This window comes from Ambystoma mexicanum, chromosome 4q, assembly GCF_040938575.1.
Source record: "Ambystoma mexicanum isolate Mex_15411 chromosome 4q, UKY_AmexF1_1, whole genome shotgun sequence".
In the NCBI taxonomy this organism is placed as follows: Eukaryota; Metazoa; Chordata; class Amphibia; order Caudata; family Ambystomatidae; genus Ambystoma; species Ambystoma mexicanum.
This window is the reverse complement of record NC_090928.1, coordinates 1,141,503,679-1,141,528,557: the sequence shown is the minus strand read 5'-3', so window position 1 is coordinate 1,141,528,557 and position 24,879 is coordinate 1,141,503,679. Positions and strand designations below refer to the sequence as shown.

Below are 24,879 nucleotides of genomic sequence, written 5' to 3'. Positions count from 1 at the left end.
TTACTGGCATTATGGGCAAAGCCAAGATGAGTATCTTCTTACATGGGGACAATGGCATATATTGGCAGAGCTAGTACGAACATGTTTTCTTCCTACTATTACTTGCATCATGGCCAAAGCAAATAGGACCGTTCGTATGTGGGAATACTGGCATACATGAGCACAGTAATCATGATTTTTATTTAAACAGACAGGATACTGGCATATACTCTGGGCAAAGGCATCGTTCAAATGCGTAGAAAAATTATCTGGAAAATGCTCCTTTGCACTGCTGGGCAATTGGCATTTATTTGATTTTTTCAAGCGTTACCCTACAAAACAAATTGCAAATTGTGCGACTTTCACCCAATTTTTCACAAAAAGTGTGCTGTAAAATACATTTTAGGCCATTTTAAAAAAATAATGTCTTGAGGGGTGACCCGGTCTCTTGTGTGGTTCAGGCTCCTCCCTAATGTGCAGTGAATCATGCATTTTCATGAAGAAATTGTATACCTCTCCAATTAAGAAACTCACCAGCCACCACTTAATGGGACTTGGCAGTGATGCATAAGATTGTAAATGTGATGATAAGTGACATCAGCTGTGCCAGACTGGCAGAAAACCAAGGGAACTGAGCAGTCCCAAAGTCCTGAGGTCTGAAAGAACAAGCCCCGAATAGCAAGCATGGGTTAATATGCAGTTTACCTGGGCGGCAACTCATAATGCCAACATGTCCCGATGAAAGGAGGAGCTGGTAGTTCAGTTCTGGCTTTCCGGCAAGCACATCAGCATGTCTTCTGCTTAGAGATGGACTGCCAATTTTATTTTTCAGCTCAAACCACTATCGCGCAAACTATACACTTGTAACTGCAAGAAATGTGCCCAGATGCCCCAGGACTTGGAGCGCTATATAAAGAAATACAATACAATCACGGTTTGCTAATTTTTTCTTTTCTTTCTCTCAACATCCAGCTTTTTCCCGCACTGTAAGGTTTTGTGCCCAATTTTTCTAATTTGCACGATGTCCTCCCTATGCCTATTTTCTGTGCAATTTACCTGCGCGTGCACTGCCTTGTGCATCTTTGGGAACACTATTTTTTTTGTGCAAGAGATGGTCAGAAACGCATGTATTCCATCAAGTTCATCTTTCACTTCCAGGAAAAGAAAAACAAAAACGTTTGTAAATTACAGTAGGACCCCCCCCCCACTCCGGGGAACCACGGAACACCCTAGACGCCATAGGTGCCCCCCCAGGCGATAAACTATGAGGTTATTTTGTATGATGAATGGCACAAAAAATAAAAGGTCCTGAATCAGACAACTTTTTTCAATTTTCAAAAATACGCAAAAGGTCATAAAATGTCACGAGTTACACATGCCCCAATTAACAAAGCACATCTGTGAAGCTGTGAGCAATCTATTCTACACGCATGATGCAGGCCATGCACACAAGCGTGTGAGATCAGGGTGCTGTCAAGGCATAGGTGGTCATATCCTGTGTTCATAAAAGGGACGGGCTGGAGGGCAATAAACAGGGGATTGTATCCTGATCACTGTGTATGTTACTAGAGTGGCTTACACAAATGATCATATCCGGCGCAAACAGAGGTCTATGTTTTTACAAACACAACTCTTTACCAATTGTGACTTTTTCATACATCATTTGAGAAGACAGGCCTAGTAAGGCCCATCTGTGGGATTCACCCCAGAATCCACATCCGCCCCAGCAGGGACCGCGGCCAGCTTCCACCAGCAGTTCCCCTTCTCCCCGCCCACTAGGTGCTCAGGGCCCGATACTCATATTTTGACAGGAGGATAGCTTAGGGGCAGCGTGTTCGCCTTGGAAGCAAGGCGACACTGAACAACACAGGTTCGATCCCTGGGTCCGCGCTTAGAAACCTCTGGGTATTAAGCGTTTTATAAATAACCTATCATATCATATCATATTGCAGGAGGACCGGAATTGTGCAGCGCTCCTGTTCCTCCCATGACAAGAAAGGTCCCCTCTGCGATATGGGGGCCTGTGTCTTGGTCACACAACGCAGTGTAGAAGATGAGCATGCCGTGGTTGCAATGTGTGACTATCCCTTTAAGTGTAGTGCTGTCATGTGGTTTATGTCTTGAAAAGACCTTAAGTGTTGCATGATGAAGAGTGTTGACCTCACATTCATAGTTTGCAGCTGGCGTTCCGTGAAGCGCAAGTGTTGTAATTGAACAGTGGAGTGATCCACATGGTTGGAGTCTCAGCTGGGATCAATGTATTAATGTGTGCTGCTTGCGGGAGTATCCAAGAATGTGAACAAGGGCAAGGGAGAGGCGGGGAGGAGGAAATGGATCAGATGGAATTATGCTCCCTGTGGTAGATGAGGTGTTCTTCCTTCAAGAGATGGGCCTTCAAATTCTTCCAGAAATGGAGGCGTGCTGGGGTGAGTTTGTGCGTGGTGAGATGCTGTACCGGTGCCTTGGGATGTAGTCTGAGAAGACTTGCATTTGTGGTCTTCACCTGTGTGCCGTTTTGGGTCTTAAGTCTGGCTATGTCATGGTTTCTCGCCCGTCATTGTCCTCCTAACGCAGAGAGCCCCAGAAAATGATGCAAGCCTGAGAGGAGCGGGGGAAGCATGTCCAGGTCTACCAGGGTTTGCATCAGTCCCTAGCACCATAAACCCTCTGATAATTCTTCATTCGTGATCACAATCACATCCGTAAAGAAGTCTATTGAAGCATCATCCAATATCAGATGCTATTCCTGTCCACCAGAAGACTATTACATTCCCTCATCTTTTACGGTGAACAGAAATGTGGGGTGGGGGTAAGAAGGTGTTCTCTTCCTTCATAAGAGAACCCTGGGTGACTTCAGCTGGACCCTCTAATACGATCTGATATTGTATTCTCCATCTCTAGGCCTCACAGATGCTATCCTGTATCTCTAGATTAAATTTGACTCTCAACAGACCAAGATCTGAAAAAGCAAGAGAGCCATTCCTCCAAGAGCACAACCATGTTCCATCGTCTTGAAGTAACCTTTAGACTCGGATAACAGCAGCCCCCAAATTATTTCATACCTTTTAAACTGCCCTCCATTGACCCCAGTTTTGTAGCTTGGGATGGTAAACAATAGAGATTTGGAAGAAAACAGACTAAGATGTCTGCACCCGGTCACTCCCGCCCAGTCCGATGTTTAACTAAATCTTAACTCTACAAGGCAACACGCTGGTGCTCTGTTAAAGAAATCTCTAACAAAGAAACCAGGACAACATGCATGGTAGCAAACCTTTAAGTAGATCTGTTTCCCTCTTGCGGGTATAAGCGTTCCCAAGTAGGTCAATGAACTTCCCTTGGAGGTTGCTCCTGGCCCATTTATTCTTAAACGCCTTGTTTTCGTTCAGAAATGATATTAATTAAAGGGTATTAGATGCATTACACTGTGTTCTTAGAGGTGCCTGTAATTATACAAGTATACAGTACTTACTCATTAGTGCGGGCGTGGTCGGCTACTTTGGTGCTAAATGCTTCTGTTGACCTACACCCGTGCTAATGTTGAGACTTCGTCAGAAGAGCAAGCAGTGATGGAATGGTCCTGATTTAAATCACAGTGCAAGTACTTTCCAGGACAGTCCACTGATCCCATACGCGATAGTGTCTTTTGAGCCAGTTAAACCTTGATCTGGAGAGCTGGGATGGCTGTATAGCTCCTCTTGTTGACGAACAATAGCATCTTTAGATCCCTAGACATTGGCATTCTTTATTTGGCCATGGCCATATAAAAGGTTACATGCCTGTAACAATAGTTTTCAGGAACACTTATGTGCAATAGCGTGCGACATTTAAAATACCTGCCATCACCTCAGAGCATACTATTATTTTTATTTGTGTTGTGCTTTGATGCAACTGGATGGCTGTCATTTTGCGTAGACCACTATGATGGGACTAAAGGGCTACCAAAATGTCTACCATAAGCACCAATGTAGTTTGCTTCATTTAGAAGGTTGAAGCCATGTGGCTGACCTGGGACTCTGGAGAAGATACTGACATGGTAAACACTGGAAATCAAAATGTACAGAAAAAACCACAGTGCTGGACCTCGGTCTCAATTCTATTGTGGAGCATTGAAATGTTTTGCCCTTTGTGATACTATTCTCTAAAAAATCTCATGACAATGGCTATTTTTTAACTTTTCATTAGAAAAGAGGGAATTTGCAAATCAATTGGGGCTCCCATGCCAGGCCTAGCCCTTGCAACTTACCTCAAGCTCCAAGCGGGCTCCCAGATCCATTGCTGCCCTGAAGTCTCCTTCCAGTCACAGTCCTTTGGCTGTTGTCCCCCAATTTCCCCGAGGTTCCTCTGGGATTGGTTTCTAGGGGAGGGAGAAGCCCAATCATTGAAATTCTGGTCACAACCCCGGCTGTTCTTCCCCGATTGAGCCCACTTGCATTTTGGGAGTGGCGGTTCTGGTCTCCCGCAGCTTTGTCTTGTTGCCTTGGCTGCGCAGGGGTGGCGTGTTCACAGGTCTTCGTGTGTTCTGAAAAACAAGCCACCTGGCCAGGATAGAGGCTGATAGGTACTGAGGCTGAGGCAGTGGTCCCTAGCAACTCCCCCACATCACCCCTGTGGTACCACAGTCGCTGGCTTGACAGGGCCATGTAAATGATCCTGTCACACCTTGCAAGCCTTTTATAGTTTGTGTTGGAGTACAGATGTAATTACTAGCTGTTGTGGAAGGTTGTTTCTGCTGACATTGAAAGAGTAGGTAGTAGGTGGCCCTTGAGGGCGAAATGTGATCTTGGACCAATGTCAAACTTTACACTTGAGCAACAACCCCTGAAAAAATAACTTCTTCCGTTTCAATCAATTTATCACAAACTTCCACCTTCAAGATGTCTGGTACTTACATTGGGGTACATGCAATACATCCTCGGGCAGAATTGTGTAAATGTAGTATTTATTTAGCTCTGAGGAAGAAGAAAATGCAACTTTGTTAAACGCCCATTGGCCACAGGTTATGAGCACAAACATTGGCTCACAACTAACCGTGAAAAGAATTGTGAGCAAACAATAAGAGTCAAGAAGCAGACTCGGCAGATGCACAGAGCTTGCAGCAAGATGAAAAGAATGTCAAACTCCTGGAGCCAGACAATGCAGCATGCACACAAAATGTTTATTTAGCCAGACGTTTGTGCCAACGCACACCATCAGCGTTTCGCACAGGAACTCCCATGCTTTCTCAAGGCATCACCTGAGGTAGGCACACCTGCCTTAAAGGCACTCCCACGGTGTTCGTGTTTATACCTACGCAGATGATACATCTGGCGTACGAAGATACCGCTGTTTGACTGGACGCCATTGGGGACCGGATGAGTCCAACATGGCTAAAGTTGAATGGTGAGAAAACAGAGGTGTTGATAGTGGGCCCTTTTTCGCCATCTCAGCCACAGTGGACCTCTGTTTTTTGGCCACCATCACTTGGTCCTACTCCTGTCCCTGCACAGGTTGTCAAAAATCTCTTTCACCAATTGCTCAGGTTAGTACTACCTGTAGCACCGGAGTCTTTAAACTTAAGCGGCTCAAGAAAGTGCTTCGTTCTATCCCTTTTAACTATCATGCAGCTGTTATTTCAGCCACCCTTATCGGGAGTCTGGACTATTGTAATGCGTCTTGATTAGCTCAGCTAACTTACCAAATCAACAAAGCAAAAAGGTTTTTAACTTAGCTTTGAAAAGTTTGAAAACTGAGATATCCCCTAAAAAGGAAAGGAGCAAATTCCACAACGTGGAGCCTGCGATATAGAAGGCCAACCACAACAACAGACAAAGCGATACTGAGGAACGTTAAGCAATCGCTCATTAGAAGAGCATAGTGCTCGAGAAGGACTGTACAATGAAATGTTCTCTTGACGGGAGATACAACCTTGTTTGTGAAGAGCTCGATGGATCAGGTCCAATGTTTTAAACTGGACTCGAGTCGATAGAGTGAGCCATTGAAGTGCAAACTTAGTCCAAAACATTGTTAATTTCACTGGGGCATCTCTTCAATTATTCCTGGGGGTAATGGTAGATAAGCTCTCGGTCATACGGCCATGTCTCCATTCTGCATCATCTTCTGACCCGGGTCGTCGTCTTGTTCCCTTGCGGGGGGCGCCTCGGGTATGGCTTCCCAGTGGCCAACCTCAACCTCCCCAGGCTCTTGACAGGTGTCACCCTCTTCAGTGTTGTCTTTGCCCAAGCATAGTAACTTTTGAAACCAGCTACCGTTTCTCGTAATGCATGTGCCTTTCACTTCCACCGTGACCATGGATCCTTTCTGTCCAGTCACCATCCTTTGGGTTATCTCAAATGGGAGGCAGAGCTTGTGTCTGGAATACCTTGATCAGATAAGCCTCTGGTCCCCAACCTAGAGGGATGATTCCTGTTATTTAATGTGGAAAAATGGCCCTTTGTCAGATCTTACAGACAGAGGGATACCATGTGTTACAAAAATGTTTGCAAGAGGGCATCACCTCTTCTGCAGCACAGGACGATGTGAACTTTACTTCCAGGTCCGGGTGCTGGGAAAATTGGTCAAGGACCACCAGAAAGTGCTCAGAGTTCAACACAGTACCAAAGGTTGGAGCCTACCATTGGCTTGTGCTTCTCTCTGGAGATGCTATTGGTGGGTGTGGAGGGATCCTGCTGCAGTTGTTTAGCACCACGTGCAGCTGGGTAGGAATGCATCAACTAACTTTTCGAGGTCCCTGAACCAGACCCTCTCCCTCAGCCTTATTTTAGTCTTGCACGCCCCTTGGTGCCCGGCGTGAGCCAGATGAACAACCTGTGGTATGGGGTCCGGCGGTATCACCAGAGAGTATTATACCATCAGGGCCGACTGACAACTCTGCTCTCATCCGCCATGGGCCTTTGAGGAATGCCTGGGCTTTGGCCATGTTGCGGCTGTGATCCCCTAAGAACTTCTGCCACTTTGCTGTGCCATCATGGTGAACCATGGCTTGGTTTGTGTCCTGTAGGAACATAGTTTTGGGAATTGATGTTCTTGTTATCATTCATACATGTTCTCTATTCCCTCATCTTTTGCCGGTTCGATGAGGCGTGGTTTACGGCAGATGTTGTGACAGGTAACCGTGGGGTTATCAGCGCCAACTCAAAATTGTAGTGCAGTTCTGCAGGGTTGGAGTAGCCATCTCTCGAGTCCGATGAAGGACATAGTGCAGAGCCATGCGTAATCGGTAGGACTGGCTTGTGTTTGGTAACTACTGTAATTGGGTGCCCATAGATGTATATATGGAAGTGGTGACAGCCCCATTGAATTGCCAACGCTTCCCGCTGTACTTGAGAATAACCTTGTTCCGTGGCCGTGAGACCTTGCTTACATATGCCACCAGCTCCTTTGCACCATCCTGCTCAAGCTGTAGGGGGGAAGCATCTAAACCCACAGGACTGGCGTCCACAGTGATCTCAGATTGCCTGTTCCTGTTTAAGAAGGCCATATCATGGTCTGCCACTAGAGCATTTTTGGTACTATTAAAAGTGAATATCTGTTTCGGGCCCAATGCCCATGCACAGTCTTTTCTTTTTGTGAGAGCCCACAGTGGCTCCATTAGTGTTGCTAAATTGGAAAGTGCCAGTGTAGTTCACCCTGGCCAGGAAGCTTTGCACCTCGGATGGTGAGGATGTTGTTTCAGTCATTTTGATGTGTTGTCCTTTCTCGACAGAAACTTCTTCTGGAACTGAAACCAGAAGAAGTCAATCCCTCGCTGTATAAATTTGCATTTCTTCTAGTTCAATGCTAGTCCATGTTGTTCCATCTGACAGGTGCAACAGATGCACCTGTCGGATGCAAAAGGTGAGGACCTCTAAAGAGGCCAATGGTCAACCACCACACAATTGAGCCTTCTCGTGCAGGCTTCAACGCTTCCTTAAATGCCCCAAAGAAATAGATTACACCAAACAATCTTCCTCCACCTATATACACACAACAAAAGACATCAAGAGCAGCGGGGAGATGGGGAAGGTTACAGCCCTCAAAGAAAAAGGAAAGCACAGCAGCTTACAGACATGGTAGTAGTGTGTGGGTACATGGTTTCTGAATGTGCTCCCCATTCTCATCAATGAATGCTGATATCAATCATGTATACCAATAAAGCAATGTTGTGTGCCATTAAAGGTGACAGCTAGCCTTCCTGTATGTTGACCTCTATACTGATGCCAGCAATACAATCTTGATGGCCAACATGAATGTCCGTGAAGACACTATACGACCCGCAACAGATCCAACATAGCTTCTTTGTCATACTGGCAAGCAGAGAAGATGTATTTCGGATGAAGAGTATATCGGCATGTTGTTGCCGATGCTTATTACCACTGTAATTCCCACCAGCACACCCCATATGGTGATTTGGAACACCGTTGCGGCTGGTAAGAAGCCTACTTGCGGCGAGAACGTGGTAATTTGTCAGGACTCTTTGTGAACTAGCATCTAATGATATTCAGACTTTAGATCAATGGTCGAAAATATTCTGTAAACCTGCAGGTCAACTAGGATGTAGTGAGGGTTTGGGGTCCCTCTCGCACCGGATGGCATGATTGGGCACCCTCACATATGTATTTCATCTGGCTGTTTTGGCTTTTGGGCCACATGGAATGCAGACACGCAGCCTCTCATTTATGTTGGCTTCTTCCAGTTTCTTGATTTCTGCCTCCACTTTGTGTCTCGTAAGGAATGGAATTCAGTGGTGACGCAGTGCCACGCGCTGCTCTCTTGGGTCTATGTTCCCGGTGAAACTCCTGTCCCATTGTGCACCCTATTCCTCTGCCTTAGGTGTGAAGAAGCCCCTCAATGTCTTCCTGATAGAGAGAGCAAAATGGGTTAATCCTAGCTGCTAGCCATTTTGTAGCTTAATTGTGTTTCTTTGGTTTATGGCGTGACCTAAAACATTGCTGGCGCTGACCTTCCTTCATGGTTTACTAGTGTCTGGAAAACATTGTCTAATGGGAGTTCAGAGGTACCACTGTAGGCGAAAATCTGGATCTTGGGAGTTGCCAATCTCGTTCTGGGTTAAGAAGCTTGAATTGGGCGGTCCCATGACATTCATGGATACCACAGTGTCTAAAAGCACCAGTTCCTGTTCCGTGAGCACAGTCACAGAGCAGCAAGGGTGACCACGCTAGCCTGCCTTTTTTTGGGAGACATCCTCTATATCTTTCTGTGTCGAGTGCAGGACTTGACACCTGGTCTTCTCTGGCGATTGTTGCTATGCCATGTGGTCTTGCTCTGCTAACTGGTACTGCGCTAGTTTGGTTCTGAGTCGACCAGAGCCCCCTGCAGACTTTGGCAAAATAAATAGGTTTTCCACGTCTTCCACAGGTTTGGCCAGTTGCGGGATCACCATGTGGTTGGGCTAGTGGTCCAGCGCACAAGTCAGATCTGGTGTGTGCCACTTCAGCGGCTTTGGTGGGTGAAATCTAGATTGCCCGCCTCCTCTCCCCCACTGTCGTGCAGCTGGGCGAGTTCGTATTGCATGGGCATTTCACACCTATATGGTCTTTATTGCTTCTTCCACATGGGCTGCTCTTGTTGTAGTCACTTTGTGAGATCTACTGATTTTCAAGACCTGTTGTAACGAGATATGATAATCTGGGCACAGATCTCGTCTTCGTCTATAGGTACACATGGCATAGCCAACTGGCGTGACGGGGATGAAATGCATCTAGCAATTCTGCTGCACCGTTACTGGTTTGTCTTAACGGGAAGTGACTAACTAGTAGTATATGTTGTTTTAAGTTTGTGTATGTTAGAAGTCGCAGTTACAAGTGGTGCTAGAAAAAGTAAGATGATCCAGCCCTTTTGGACAAGGTCATTTCTAGGTCTAAGCCCTGGAGTGTGAGCCCTCTTTGTGAGGGTCTCCGGGTTTACTCTTTTGGTATATGGCCTACAATACCAGTGACCTGGTTTTCTCAGCAGAGCCACCGACGGCTGTATCGAGACAGGAAAGAATAACCCACCATTTCAATAATTAATGATCATGGGCACCATGTAAGTCAATCTGATGCTTAAATCTGCTTTTACACTTGAACACATTTTTAAATAAATAAACTGCATGTCAGTAAATTCAGGCTCTATATAAAAAGAATGACTAGTTTTGTTCCCTGCTCGCGGGCATCATGGTGCTCAAAACATGATCAATAACTATCACTAGGAAAAAGATCAATTCAGGCAAGAAGAAGAATGACAAAAAATCACCTTACCTGTACAAACATTGTTCTTTTTGAAGTTTTCAAAGTAATCGCTGCCAAAGGAGTCTTTCCCAACCTGTCAAAAGACAACAGTCCTTAGAGAATGTTCTTAGAACACAAAACATCTTCAGTAATACGCACTTTAAACATAACATGAAATATACCTAGTAGTTACTCAGAAGTACTAAAACAAATATTCCCTGTTGGTCCACAAATAAATAGTGACAAATATACCTTACTAGCAAAAGATAACCGTACTCTGCACAGGTTCTGCAGACAGACATAATAACACTCATCAATTGTTGAAAATCAATGATCCTGTAGGTCCCTGTTTCGAGCCGCTTATCGCTTGATGTGCTTTGCACTCTGAAGTAAACTGCACTGAGAATGGGAGCGTGTGGCTGGCTGACATCGGCCGGAGCGGACGTGGAGGGGAGGCGAGAGTTGGCGTGCTGCAGCATACTGGGACCTTCTGTGCGCTCTCCCCACCTCTCACCTCCCCCTGGCATGATGCAGTGCTATGCAGTGCTTTGTGGTGCAAATATCTCAGAAATGGTGCATCCTAGGGCCTTGAAACATGGTTTTCGAGGACCTTTGAGTTTTGTTCCACGTGTCAAGACGCTTAAAATGAGCTTTGCCCCGGCCCTTCTACGACCACATTGATGCTTTACCGATTTCAGGCAACGTTCTCATGTGTGAAGAGGCTGAAATCCAGGGAGAGCGGTGGGGTGTCCAAATGTCATGTAGCCAGGAATCTCCAGAGGGTGCCAACAAGAAACTATGCAACATTTGCTGCCGATTGGTGGAACGTGTGGAATTCGATAAGGAACAAACAAACAGATTTTCAGCTTTAGATAGATAGATAAGATTAATAGATCGATAGATAGATAGGTCCAAAAACACTGTACAAGAAGGAGAATAAAATCTCAGGAATCTCGATTTGTACAAGATTGTAAATCTCTCTGCACTTCACTAGGACCAGGTGTATAACAAGGGTGAGCATCTATTCCTCTAGCTTATCTTTGAATGGAGCAGGTCTGCTATGTGGCAGGGTCACAGCGTTGGCCTTGTCAAGGGGAAGCAGGGTCCCCTCCCAACCTGGGGTCGGCGGCCTCCCAGGCAGCATGCCACAGCCAAATCCTACCCCATAGGTGGGGTGAGGGTGGTGTGGGACCCAGCTCTCGACTCTGAGCGTGCCTTCCGCTGTAAATCTATTGGTACCACCGTCTTTTCCATCTTGCCTTCCACCCTCTATTCTATCCAGAGTCCATGTTCAGTCTTTTCAGAACCACAACATCCAGAGATCACTGTGACCACGCCAAAAAGCATTGAGTGAGAGAAAAAGGATATTGACTGCGGGTCTCCCTCCACCAATGAACGCCGTAACAGTCAAGCTGCAGGCTTCACAGGCTAGAGGAAAGAGACCAAGAAGGCAAAACCAAGCGACACCGCACTGGATAACTGAGCGAACGAAAAGGGGTCAGGACCATGAATTCATTTTAAAATGTTGCTGTGAAAACCCAGCCCTCTGTGGGGGGAAGCACAGGGGAAGATTGCCCAATGCGGACAGGTGACACTAAGGACCATTGGGAAGGGTACGGAGGTGAACATCAATAAAGTGAGGGCTATAAAGCCCTACACACAGATCCAAGACAGAGAGGTGTACAGGTGCGGTCAGGAGGAGACTTGATGGAGCGATAGACCAGGCAGTGGAGAGCGGAAGGTGGAGCGGAGTCTTGAGTCGTTTGAGGAAGAGTTGGATGAGAGTGCAGGTAAGGTAGTGTGTGTGAGAGTGAGAGTGGTACCAAGCTTGAGAGACTGTAGTGATTTGTGGTGCACGTGTTCCAGTGTACAAGGAGAAAATCGTAAGGGAGAGAGGGGAGTAGGTCTCACTTTAGGAGAACGGGGAAGGTAGATAGTGGAAGGTGAGGGGTACAGAGTGAAAGAGAAAAAGATGGAACTCATGAGAGAAGGTATAGTGAAGTAGGAGTAGTGTGGGGGTTTGGATTACCGAAGGTAGGGAGTGGTCGCAGGAGGGAAGGAGAGAGAAAGAAAGAGGTGGAAGGAGCATGAGAAGATCTGAAGAAGTTGGGAGGGATACAGAGGGAAAGAGAGGAGGGAGAAGCGAGCAAGAGAATAGGACCTAAGAAGATAGGGGGAGTAGGGAGAGCGCGATGGAAGAAGAAGAAGAAATGGACCATAGGAGAGAGGAAGAGAGAGAAAGAGAGAGAGGTGAGAAAGAAAGAAAGAAAGAAAGAAAGAAAGAAAGAAAGAAAGAAAGAAAGAAAGAAAGAAAGAAAGAGGAATAAGAGGGAGAAAGAGAAAGAATGATAGAGGGGAGAAGAAAGAAAGAGAGATAGTAGGAGAAATAGAGAGAGAGGAGGACGAAGAAGCGAGGGAGAGATGAGGACCTAAGAAGATAGGGGGAGGAGAGAGAGAGCAATGGAAGAAGAAGAAATTGACCATAGGGGAGAGAAATAAAGAGAGAGGGCAGAAGAAAGAAGGAGAGGGAGAGGAGGAAGTAGAGAGAGGAGGAGGAAGAAGAGAGGGAGGGAGAAAGAGAAAGAGCGGGAAGGAGCAAGAGGGAGCGGGAAAGAGACCAACCATCCCAACATCTTTGAACCCCACTGCTGCAAACCATTAGAGTAGGGAACCCTTAGGACGTTCCAGAGGGAGGAAGGTAGATAAGGCTCATTGAATGACTAGATTAAAACCAGACAATAAGGGTTAACTTTCTCTAGTCTTTCAGTAAACCCTGTTGGGGAGTAGGGACGTCTTAGCTAGGGTGGAGGGAGCTCATAGGAAGGACAAGGGTGAGGCGAGAAAGCCCATTACTCTGACCTACCTACCACTAGTTAACAGTTGATCCTTTAAAATTGACATTGATAAACAAAAAAAACCCTAAACTTCATTTCTGGTTCCTCGAGTTATTGAAGCCATCCATCTGTGACAGATACAAACCACTGCGATGCCTTCATTCATAACCTGTCTAGGGGTGTCACGGTATTAGTTTTATGACGGTACAATAACCTTCTTGCCAAATGACGGTATATCATGGTTATCGTGGTATAGCAGGTGGAGTTAACTAATCTTAACAAATATTTTCTAAAAGGTCATAAATTGTCAGATTTATCATCACAAACAAAACCAGGCACCCAGGGCCAGAATTGGGCTTTTCAACATACTTTCCACTGAAATGCCACCCCTTGCTTCCACCAAACACAAACACACGTGTGGAGAGGAGGAGGGGCGGGGGGGAGCCCTGCTGCGCCTGGCAAAGCAAACTGAATAGCTTTTCTTAAGTGGTCATTTCAGCTTTTAGCCCCCCCACTGGCTACTGGTGAAGATGAACATGTTGCCATCTTGATAACCTGCATGCCACAGATCAATGGAGTCTGATGGTAGTATACGCTTGTGCGCATACGCACACGCACACACGCACTCTCTTTACGTTACAGCCTTTAGTTTACTTGAGTGCCAAAAGGTGTTCAGTAATCACGGACATGTTACACTTGGTATGGCAGCAGGGAATACCCACAGAGATGAGGAAATTTCGCACTGTGACTTATTATATGTAAATTCAATGATGGAACCAGGGAAATCCCCCATTGTCATATGTTTAGAAAACATTATCCTTTATAAATATATAAACCCCAAACCGCCAACCCAAAGTAAACCCTTTTCCTTCTTGGCACTGTATTTATTCTTCCTATTGCTAACATATTGATTTTGTGTCAGGCACGTGTGGTTTATGGAATGGCATTAAAAACGGCTCCAACTGAAACTACTTGGCAGACGGCACATCCAACAGTGCAAGACCAAGACTGCACAGCACTTGCTTACTGCAGCCTTTCCAAATCAGATAGAAAAGCCCACTTAACGGTATGAACGGTATACCGGTATAAACAATGTGACTGTTATTATTGTTCAATTAAGCGGTTCACGGTATCTTTAACGGTATACCGTAATACCGTTACATCCCTAAACCTGTCCTCGATGGGTGAGAGGGCCTTTTGGCTCCGCTGTTTGAACACAGAAAATAAGAGCCTGCAGCTGGCCCTATATCGTGTCTGGCTGCCATTTGAACATTTGTTGATATCATGCGTAGAGCCGTGGTCATGTGCAGAGCCACTGTCCCCTGCAAGGCCTGTAGAGGAAATATTGCCTGTGTGATATCTTCGTTTGGAAAGCCTGCTTGGAACTCTGTTTGAATGTTACTTCTTTATTCACTTTGTATCTCAAGAGCTTATGAATGAAGAACTGCTTGCATGCATGTATGGTATGCACCTGAATCCAAGGAGCAATGGAATCAGGCGAATGTCAAGTATAGAAACTGCATTAAAACGCCAAAGCTGAACACTACAATAAGCTGATTGAGGCCGCACCTAATGCTGCCAGTAAGCTTTTTGATATCCTTAAATCTCATGAGAAACCGAAATCCATATCCCCCCCATATATTCCAATGGAGGAGGACTGTGAAATCGTAAAAAAGCCTTTGAAAACAAAACTCAAAAAGCCATCATTCTGGCCAGAAAAACCACTAAGGATTTTCATCTTCCCAAAGAGGCCAACTTACAGCCCTATGAATTGGAGAACTTTAATTCTCAAACAATTTCCGAGGCTGAGATGGTGAAGGTGCTAGCCAGGATGAAACCATCCTCTTGCGAGGAAAACCTAATCCCTCCCAAAATTATTGTGGAAAACAAAGAACTGTTTGCACCAGTGCTATCCAAGATAATCAACGCATCCTTCCATGATGGTAAGATAGCTACAGCCATAAAAAAAGGTGACCATTACACCACTGTTAAAAAAACCAGGCCTGGATCCTAAAGACCCCAACAACATGCGCCCCATCACTAACACCAATTTTGTACTGTGGCCCTGCTCCATCTCTTCCGCACGCTTAATGTCGTCGACACCTGGAGGGTGCTGTACCCAGAGGAGAAGGACTTCTCCTTTTACTCATATGTACACTCGCACTTTCTCCAGAATTGACCTGATGTTGGCCTCGCCCCAGATCCTGGCCTTCACGGATGACGTCACAATCGGCCCCCGGATCCTCTCAGACCATGCTCTGGTCTCGCTCTCCCTCCAAGTCCACGACCCGGATCACCCTCCACGTCGCCAATGGTCCTTGTATGAACCTATTCTGGGGGACATGACGGTGAGAGATGCGATCGCCAGGACAATCAAGAACTTCTTCACTGAGAACCGTAATGAGGACACGTCCCCAGCTAACACCTGGGACGCCATGAAAGAACTGATCGTCCAAGGTGCAGCGTTTCACAAACAAAAGAAGGCGACCCGGGATTCCTTTGAGGCCGATGTTTGTGCAGCTGAAGCGATCCACAAGTGGAAGAGATGGTCCCCGAAATCCTTTAAAGCCTTGCAAATCACGAGGAAAAGGCTGGAGGCTCTCCACGCCGACACCACTGCGAACCTGCTCACTAGAACCAAACAATGGTATTATGTCCACAATAACAAAGCCAACAAGCTCCTGGTCAGCAAGCTGGCCAGGGAGAAGACTCGGAGATCCATGCTGGGGCTTCACAACTTGCAAGGGTCGGTTCACTATGCAGACCAAGAGAAAATTCGGCTAGCCGTTGCCCACCAATCCGAAATCCCGACGGCGGTCCCAAGGGACCTAGAGGCGCAGCGTGCATACATCCAAAAGGCCGTCCTTCCACACCTGACCCCGGAAGTTAGTCAAGAGCTGGAAACGCCCATCATGGACGAGGAGGTGGAAGAGGCTATAAAGAGCTTGAGGCCTAGGGCCCCCGGCCGGCTTCACCACCCGTTTATACAAACTCTTCCACCCACAATTGGTGGCGCCCTTGACCCGCCTCTTCAATTCATCCAGCTGCCGGAATGGTCACTCCATCCATGCAGGAATCTATAACTGTCCTCATCTTAAAGCCTAGAAAGGACCCCCTAGAGAACAGCTCGTACAGACCCATCTCCCTGTTCAACTTGGACGCTAATATTTACTCCAAGATCCTGGCCAACCGCCTTGCACCGATCCTACCGAACATCACAGATCCAGACCAAACTGGCTGTTACCCACCGATGAGAGGGACGCCTTGGCGAAGCAAAGCCTGTTCCAGTGGAGCACTCAAGCAATTCCATACCTGGGGGTCCGGATCCCGGCACAGCCGACAAAAGTCTACCAAGCCAACTTTCCCCCACTCTTTGAGGAACTGGAGAAAGACCTCATTCGATGGCGGTCGTAGGAAATCTCCCTGCTGGGCCGCATAACTACATGCGAAATGAACCTCCTTCCCCGCTTTCTCCCCCTTCCTCCAATACAGAAGCTCCAACGGAAAATGATTGACTTTATATGGAAGGACAAGAAAGCGAGGATTCCCCGGAAAATGATGATGGCCAGTGCCAGACTGGGAGGGCTGGGGGTCCCGGACCTTCGCAAGTACCATATAGCAGTGCAGCTGGCCCACCTCCAAGCATGGGGACTGGCCTCAGGTCGCCCAAAGTGGGTGGAAATCGAACAATCCCGCTTGCCCCTGCCTCTCCGCTTCCTCTCGTTTCTCCCCAACGTCTCACACCGAAGCTAGCCGGCTGTGCTGACGGCCACGAAAACTCGATAAAGGCATGGGATTGGGCCCGCAGATGCGGAGGGATCCCGAATGACCTGAGCGCGCTCTCCCCAATCTTCCACAAGACGGCCTTCTCCCCAGGAGCTCATCCAGCGAACTTCAGGAACTGGGTTGCAGGAGGCCTCGAAACGCTGGGACAGCTCTTCACAGGAGACTCCCCCCTCAACTTCGAACAATGTAAATCCTCTTTTCAGCTAGCGGAGACGGATAGATTCACCTACGCCCAACTAAGACACTGGTGCTCCAACCCCCAGACCCGATTGGCGGCGGCCCGGCCCCTCACTCCCATGGAACTCACAGCGGCAGATCTGCCAGCCCGAGGGAAGATCTCTGCCCTCTATAAACTACTGCTGGAGGACCCCCTCCTCTCTAAACCCTCCTACATGTCTGTATGGGAGGCGGACCTGGGTCATGCCATAGAAGACCAATCCTGGATGGACTTCTGGACCAGGACGCGCACGGCATCCCGTTGCATTACCAACCGGGAATGTGCCCATAAACTGCTTTTGCGATGGTACTATCCCCCTTTGCGCCTTCACCACTTCCAACAAACCCTGGACCCTCACTGCTGGCGTCTTTGGGCCACGTAGGATCTTACCTCCACATGTGGTGGATCTGCCCTAAGGTAAGGGAGTTCTGGAACCAATGCCTCGCCACTATAAAAGACATTACCCAAGTGACTATTCCGCTAACACCCAAGCAGGTCCTCCTAGGGATCCCGCACCCAGATGCTTACCCGAGATCGGGGATGGGGGCCACGCTGATCACTCAGCTTTTGTGGGCTGCCAAAATCACGGTAGCCCGCACCTGGAAAACTGTGGAAGGCCCCCTCATGCCCCTATGGTGAATTAAACTCTGGGACATTTTGATAGCCGAAAAGGTCACGGCAGCCAAGTCAGGCAGACTCCATCAGTTCTCTGACATCTGGGCTCCGGTCCTAAGCTATGACCAGAACTATCCGGCACTCACCTTTAAGTTACGCCTGATCGCGAACGCTCTCCATTATATGGAGGACACCTCGCCGCCCTGCCAAACGGAATGAGGCCCAGGAACAATGCCCTCTGGAGGCACGGAGGTTGGGGGAGGTGGGGTATCTCTAGTGTCACATGCTGTCTGTATCGAATGTAAGTTTACCATGCATGTTCCTGTGCGCTGTTTAATAAATAAAGAAGTAAAAAAAAAAATCATGGACAAAATCGCCACAGGACAATTGCAGGCACAAGTGGAAGCCAGCAATATCCTGCATGAGCAACAGTCGGGTTTCCACGCTGCCCACAGCACGGAAACTGCAATGTTGGATCGCCAAACACGCATGCTTTCTATCGTAGACCAGGGCAAAACAGGGATCCTAATGCTCTTGGATCTAAGTGCTGCCTTTGACCTTGTTGATCACACTTTAGTACAACAAGTTCTGGAGAAAACAGCTGGATGTTCCAAGGCAGCCTTGGCATGGTGAGCATCCTTCCTTACAGACCGTGTAGCCAGAATACACCGGGAAGAGAAGTTCCCATCACCTACCACTATAAGTGCAGGTGTACCACAGGGAGCTAGTATCTCCCCTCTGCTCTTTAACCTTTTTATGAAATATCTATGTGTACTCTTAGAATCCCTTGGCGTTCATTTTACTAACTACACCGATGATACACAGTTAGTGTTTGAGCTTGAGGGAGAATACCAACTAGATAAGGAAAAGATTATAACCATCTACAATCTGATAGACAAATGGATGGAAGATAATTGGATGTGCTTGAACAGTAAAAAAACTGAGCTTTTGATTTTCGGCTCTGGTCAAGCAAGGGCTAAGCTCGGCAAAGAATTTGAAGAGTTTACCATTAAAGACTCATGAATTAAGGTGGTCTCCCATGTCAAAACACTTGGGATGATGCTGGCGGCGTCCTTGGGATCAGAATCCCAGGCAAACTACCTTCATAAAAACAACGCATACTATATTAGGCTATTGAGAGCTATACGCCCTTTTCTGACAGGAAATAATGCGGCCACAAAAGCCAGGGCCATTATACTGGCACGTTTGGCCTGTGGTAATTCATTGCTGCTGGGAGCCTCCAAAAAATGCATCAGTAAATGCCAGATAATGGAGAACAATGCAGTCCGGGTCGTAAAAGGGATCGATAGAAGAAGCCATGTGACGGAGGCTAGAAGATCCCTCCACTGGCTTAGAGTTGAGGAGAGAATCCTCTTCAAGTCTATGACTCGAGTGCACAGATGTTTGTACGGAGTAGCTCCATCCTACCTTAGAACCAAATTCACACGTTACATCCCTAATAAGGCTGTAAGATCTCAAACATCTGGCAAGCTACAGATACCCCAGGCATCCGGAACCACGGGTGCAGGGAAATCTTTTCCGGTCCGTGCAGCACATCAGTGGAACAATCTTCTAGGGACTTTGAGAGCAGAGCCTAACCTGTTAATCTTTAGGAAAAACCTGAAGACTCATCTCTTCAAATAATGTGCCACCCCTAGTTCCCACCTAGCGTTCTGCCTAACTCTAATTTGTCTCTCTGCGCCCTGATGCCTGCGGGCTACCGACGCATTACAAACAAATAAAATAAAATAAAATAAATAAATAAACAGTATTTTAAATTTTGAATTGTGTATTATGTACTAGCTTGTATTAGCTTTTTACTTGTTCGTGATTTTTATTTTCTTCTATGTGTAAAGTCTTTGACTGTAACACACTAAAGTATAAAAAAAATTGCGATGCTTTCATAACACCAAGCTTAAAAGAAATGATTATCAATATGAAGAGGAAAATCACATGCTTCTCCCAAACGTATATGTAGTTACAATTGCGTAGCCCACTCCCAAATACAGACACCCACGAAGAGAGTGTCGGAACGCTGTGAGCATGAATCCAAGGGCTAGATGTGCCTGGAAGCCCTGCGTAGCACAGAAAGCACAAGGGCTGGACCGATCAGGAAGAAGCCGGCTAGCTGTTTTGCCAAGGGGCTGTGAGTGCGAAAGAAAGTGCCAGCGAGTTAATTTGGCAGTTCCTCCTGAAATAAATCAATGCTGTGCAGGTGGTCGTCATGTGTACCAGAGAAAAGCTCCAAAAACAACGAAAGGTATGCTGCCAGAGCAGGAGAAACACTTCCAAAGAACCCCCACGGAGGAAGAAGTGGACGCCACCAAGCGGCAACAACCCCACTAGCTGGCGACAGAGCGGCGAAGCCATCAGTGTAGATAGCAAAGAATTCGCAATCCATGCAACGTAAAGATAGTAACTTACAATCTAAAAGGAGCCCACGTGCACCTGTGCTGTCACACCGATTGCAGCACGTTTCCGTTTTTTTACACATTCGGAACGCGTGGCATGCGGGCTCTAATCCAGGGGTCTGCAACCTTTGGATCTGCAGATGTTTGGGACTACAGCTCCCTCCAGCAACGGCCAGTAGAGTCAATGTGGGGGATCATGGGAGTTGTAGTCCAACACATATGGAGAGCCACACATGGCAGACTCCTACCTAATCAGGCTTGTTTCAGTGGAGACTCATTCCAAGCTTCCCTTCCAGGTGCTTGCATGCTGGGCACTGGGTCAGGAGACATGGACAGGCCATGTCACAGCTTGCACACGCGCAAATAGTGCTAGACACCTTACCCTCGGGCTCTATTGTGCGTCTGTTGACCTTTGCTGTATTAGTGGTCCCGAGCCAAAGGTGAGGACCCCCAAAGAGGCCAATGGTGAACCACCACACAATAAAGCCTTCACGTGCAGGCTTCAACACTTCCCTAAATGCCCCAAAGAAATAGATTACCCCTAACAATCTCCCTGCACCTATATACACACAACAAAGAACAGCGAGAGCAGCGGGGAGATGGGGAAGGTTACAGCCCTCAAAGAAAAAGGAAAGCACAGCAGCTTACAGACATGGTAGTAGTGTGTGGGTACAGGGTTTCTGAATGTGCTCCCCATTCTCATCAATGAATGCTGATATCAATTACGCATACCAATAAACAAATGTGACAGCTAGCCTTCCTATATGTTGACCTCTATACTGATGCCAGCAATACAATCTTGATGGCCAACATGCATGTCTGTGAAGACACACTCTAGGACCCATAACAGATCCAGCACAGCTCCTTTGACATACTTCAAAAGACAAGCAGAGAAGATGCATCCAACATCCATTTACTTTGGGCATTAGGTAGCCTTCTAGCACCACCTATAAACCAAAACTATTGGCGGAAGAAGGATTGGTGATGCGACATTTTGAGGGCCATATAAAACTAGAAGTGTTCTGTTGGATTGATGTTTGTAGTTATGACTTATTAGACTTTACTAGCTGGAAAGCCTGATCTTTGTGCACCAAACAGGCATTAAGAATTAGCTAAAATATTAGATCTTGTTATTAAGTCAGAAACACAGCTTGTTCCCCAGCATGTTTTGAATAATGGAAGGAGGGATGGATAGCCTGTTGCCACGGTTTCGCTTTTATCAACCCATTGACTGCCCATGCATATCTCTATGACCATTTCCACACACTACCCGGCCCTGCTTGACAAAAACACACAGCCCGGGGATCTCGCTCAGCTAGCTCTATCACACAGAAACATCAAACAACGCATAGGTTTTCTTTTCAGTAGGCCAGTGCCATTCGTTCAACACACCTCAATGCATGACTTTGGGTTTTGCATGCCTAAGAAAAGCTTGATGTGCCTGTAGAACTTCACCATGTACCTTCTGCTGAGAATTCAGGGCCTAGGTTTATAAAGAACATATCAAGAGAGTTCATTCAGAGAGAGAAGTAGTAAGTTGAGAGCAGAAGCAAGACCTGCTTCCCATCTGCACCTCTAACTAGCGATTGTAGCCGCTGGTTTCATTTGGGAGGTTGTTGTATGCGAGTAAACATCCTGTCAAGTGAGCCATGACACACATATATATTTCATGGCTCTTTTCCTAATTTGTACAGGTTATACATGTACAAGTATGTATTCTTTTGCCACAACACCAAACCACCTAATTGGGTACACAGGTAATACTTGACCAGTGACAATAAAAGCTGCCAAGTGGCTGCCACTGAGCAAGTTTGTGCTTCTTAAGCAACACCCGTTTGCATTCTGGTACTTGTAGTCATGTTTTAAAAAAAAAAGTTTTATTGTGTCATTAGTTTACAAAGTTTAACACATTATACAATGCATATGTTACAGTTAATCAGCACTCACAAATAAGATCCATCATCTATATTTCTACACATTTACAGATACACAACTTCCCCTAATTCAACAAGGATAACATTTAAAAATCGTACAAGTGCTAATATCAATGGCACGCTACTACCTTGTTATTGTTGATTTTTATAGCGCCTATACACAGGCAAGTGTTTGAAAGCGCTCATACCTCCCAATAGTTCATTCCAGACTAACCTCCTGCGCATCAAATCTCACCAACACTTGCACCTTTTGAGTTTTTTATTTCAGGATAGGATATTATGACCAATGTTTCAGGGTGCCTAAAGGCTCTTTTCCACACAATCTACATTTGCATTCGTGTTTTGCTATACCTCTCATCCTACCCCATCTCTCCAGAATTCCCAATAAGTTACACCTAAACTTCATCTATACAGAGCGATATTTAAAATAGTTAGCAGCTAGTTATGTTAAGCCTGCACATAGTCTCCTCATTTGAAGCACTGCTAGCAATAAAGCAAGGACTGGTTCAAGATGGCACATGCCAAGAGTCCACTTGCCAGCCATCGACAATAGGAAACGTTCGTTGTGAGAAGACAGTGCTACTCAAACCTTTATTTCTTACCCATTTGGAACTTCCTGGTTTTTAACACAGAGCACACGGTTTCCTTTGTGCACTAGGGAACAATTGTGTATGTGTTTACCTTTGCAAAGTATCCTGTTTCTGTACCTTGGACAACCCAGTCAATCCCTCTACAAGGGAAATAAGATTCAACCGGGACCGAATTCTCCTGGTGTACCTTTGGCAAGCCCAAAGATGTCTTCCCCAATCACGTCTGCAGCCTCCATTACTCTGGCATACACACTCCTCCCTGCCCCTTGTCCTCTGTCGCTTTCCATCTCTGATCTCTGCCCCTTTAGTTTAGTTTAAGCATTTATATAGCACAGCCATGGACCCCTAGGCACTAGGGTGCAGGACATAACATGAACCTCAAGAAGAGCCCACAAGTGGACAGGGCCATCAGTTAGGAAAACAACCGTGTTTTTAAATTATTTTTAAAGGATTCTAAATTGGGTTGAGCTGAGCTCAAGAGGGAGGTGATTCGAAGCTATTGGGGCTGATAAGTAGAAAGCTCCTTTTTCGGCCCTTTTGGTTCTAATTCTAGGAACGCTCAGAAGTTTTAAGTTGTTGGATCTCAAGGATCGACTTTGCATTTTGTCCGTGATAAATTGCCTTAGATAGTCAGGCATGGTGCCATTAATACACTTATAGGTAATCACCAATAGCCTGTATTGTCCTCTGTCGCTTTCCATCTCTGATCTGCCGTCCCCTGTATCTTCCACCTTATGCTTGTCGCCTCCCATTCTCTTCAAGCTCACACTCCGACATTCGTGTTTGCCACTTGTTACTCTTAATTTCACAAACTAATTCGGTTTGTTCAACCATCTAGAATTCCTGGCGTGATTAGTTCCTTTGAATTTCACTATTCCTGTCCTGCCTGCCTCCGCAAATAGATATGGGATTGTGGAGGCATGACTGCAACAAGAGAATCTGCATGCGCACAGGTTTCAGAAACATCACTGGTTTATTGCACGTTTCACTAATTGTTGCATTGCTTCTGCTTGCCTTGTTTTGCAGAGTGTAAACTGGCCTCTGCAGAGTTAGGAGTGATCCCTGGCAGACAGGATTGATCAGCGGATTGTGTAATGTGATGGTCTGGACTTCCTCTTACACCGAGTACCCCGTGTTTAGCAAATTAATAACAACATTATAGTGAACGGCTTGAAAACGTGTATCATCCACACTTTCTCATTAGTGTGACTCGCTGTATTCACGTAGGCATGATACTAAAGGTTTACTTCAAATTTGAGGATGAAACGTGCAGATTTCTCTGTTCCTCTTTCTCATTTTGAAGAATTATAAATATAGGATTCAGTTTATTTTGCCACAATCCCAAACTACCTAATTTCCAACAGGGAATAGGTGTCAAGCAACCACCAAAGCTTAAAAATGACCAAACAAGAGGCACTTCTACCTTTTCAGCCAACAGCCTTTTGCATTCTGGAATTTGTAGTTCAGTTGTCCGCATTGTAAATAGTTGGCTCCAACTAAACGGTTAGTTAATCTACTTTGAAGATCTATGTGCACCCCCAAGGTCATAACCTTGATTGAGTATTGAACATGCACGAGCTGGAGTGTCACGGTCACTTGGTCTCCACGGGGGCGTGCTCGTGTGCGTAGGATGATGTCTGTCCTTATGCTGCTCTGCTTGACTGGAGATGCTAGCTTGTGTCTTCCATTAGTCCTTGCTTCAGGAGATGTTCGCCTGCAAGTCGAAACAAGATATTAGCTTCCGAAGGGAGCTGGTCATTGGTTTCATCTCCTTCCGATCTTTCCTTCTCTTCTTCTGGCTCACCTCGGTTTTTTAATGGGCGAGATCTCCGTCCTGCACACTCTGGCAGGGGCGCGGTTCACAGTCTTTCCTGGATTGAGTTACGTCACTGATCCGAAGGAGGTTGCTGAAGTAGAAGGCCTGGGAGTAAGCAGGTAAGTCCCTATTCCAATAACTCTTTGGAATAACTGCCTTTAAGTCTTTCTGTTCAAGATAACTATTGTCCGTTATTGTCTTACAGGTGCGGCGTCAAGCGACCTTCGGATGATGGATGACTCTCCTGACAATGATGCTCAGGATTCCTACCGGTAAGTATAGCGCTGTGATGGGCGCGCAAATGTTCGCCTCTTTAGCTTTCCTTTGCTACGTGTGACTAACCTGCTTGTCTTTTTCTGTTCAGCAGGTACGGCGTGATTCTAGGAAGAAGAATAGAAGAACCGTGTGACAGTGTCGAGCTGCGGCGCGCTGCTGAGTGAAGAACTGCCCAATGAAGTTTCCTGGAGCGGGCCGATCAGGTGAGTAGCTACC

General features: G+C 46.4%; 1 protein-coding gene across 2 annotated transcripts in view; it reads right to left on the bottom strand.

Annotated features, from left to right (window-relative positions):
- Window positions 1–24,879, bottom strand: part of RBKS (ribokinase) — a 589,003-nt gene that overhangs the window by 339,971 nt on the left and 224,153 nt on the right. For both annotated transcript variants that reach the window (XM_069608728.1, XM_069608727.1), the window contains one exon: window positions 10,215–10,278. In XM_069608728.1, the coding sequence (XP_069464829.1) occupies window positions 10,215–10,278 (64 nt within the window). The remainder of the gene's footprint in view (window positions 1–10,214; window positions 10,279–24,879) is intronic.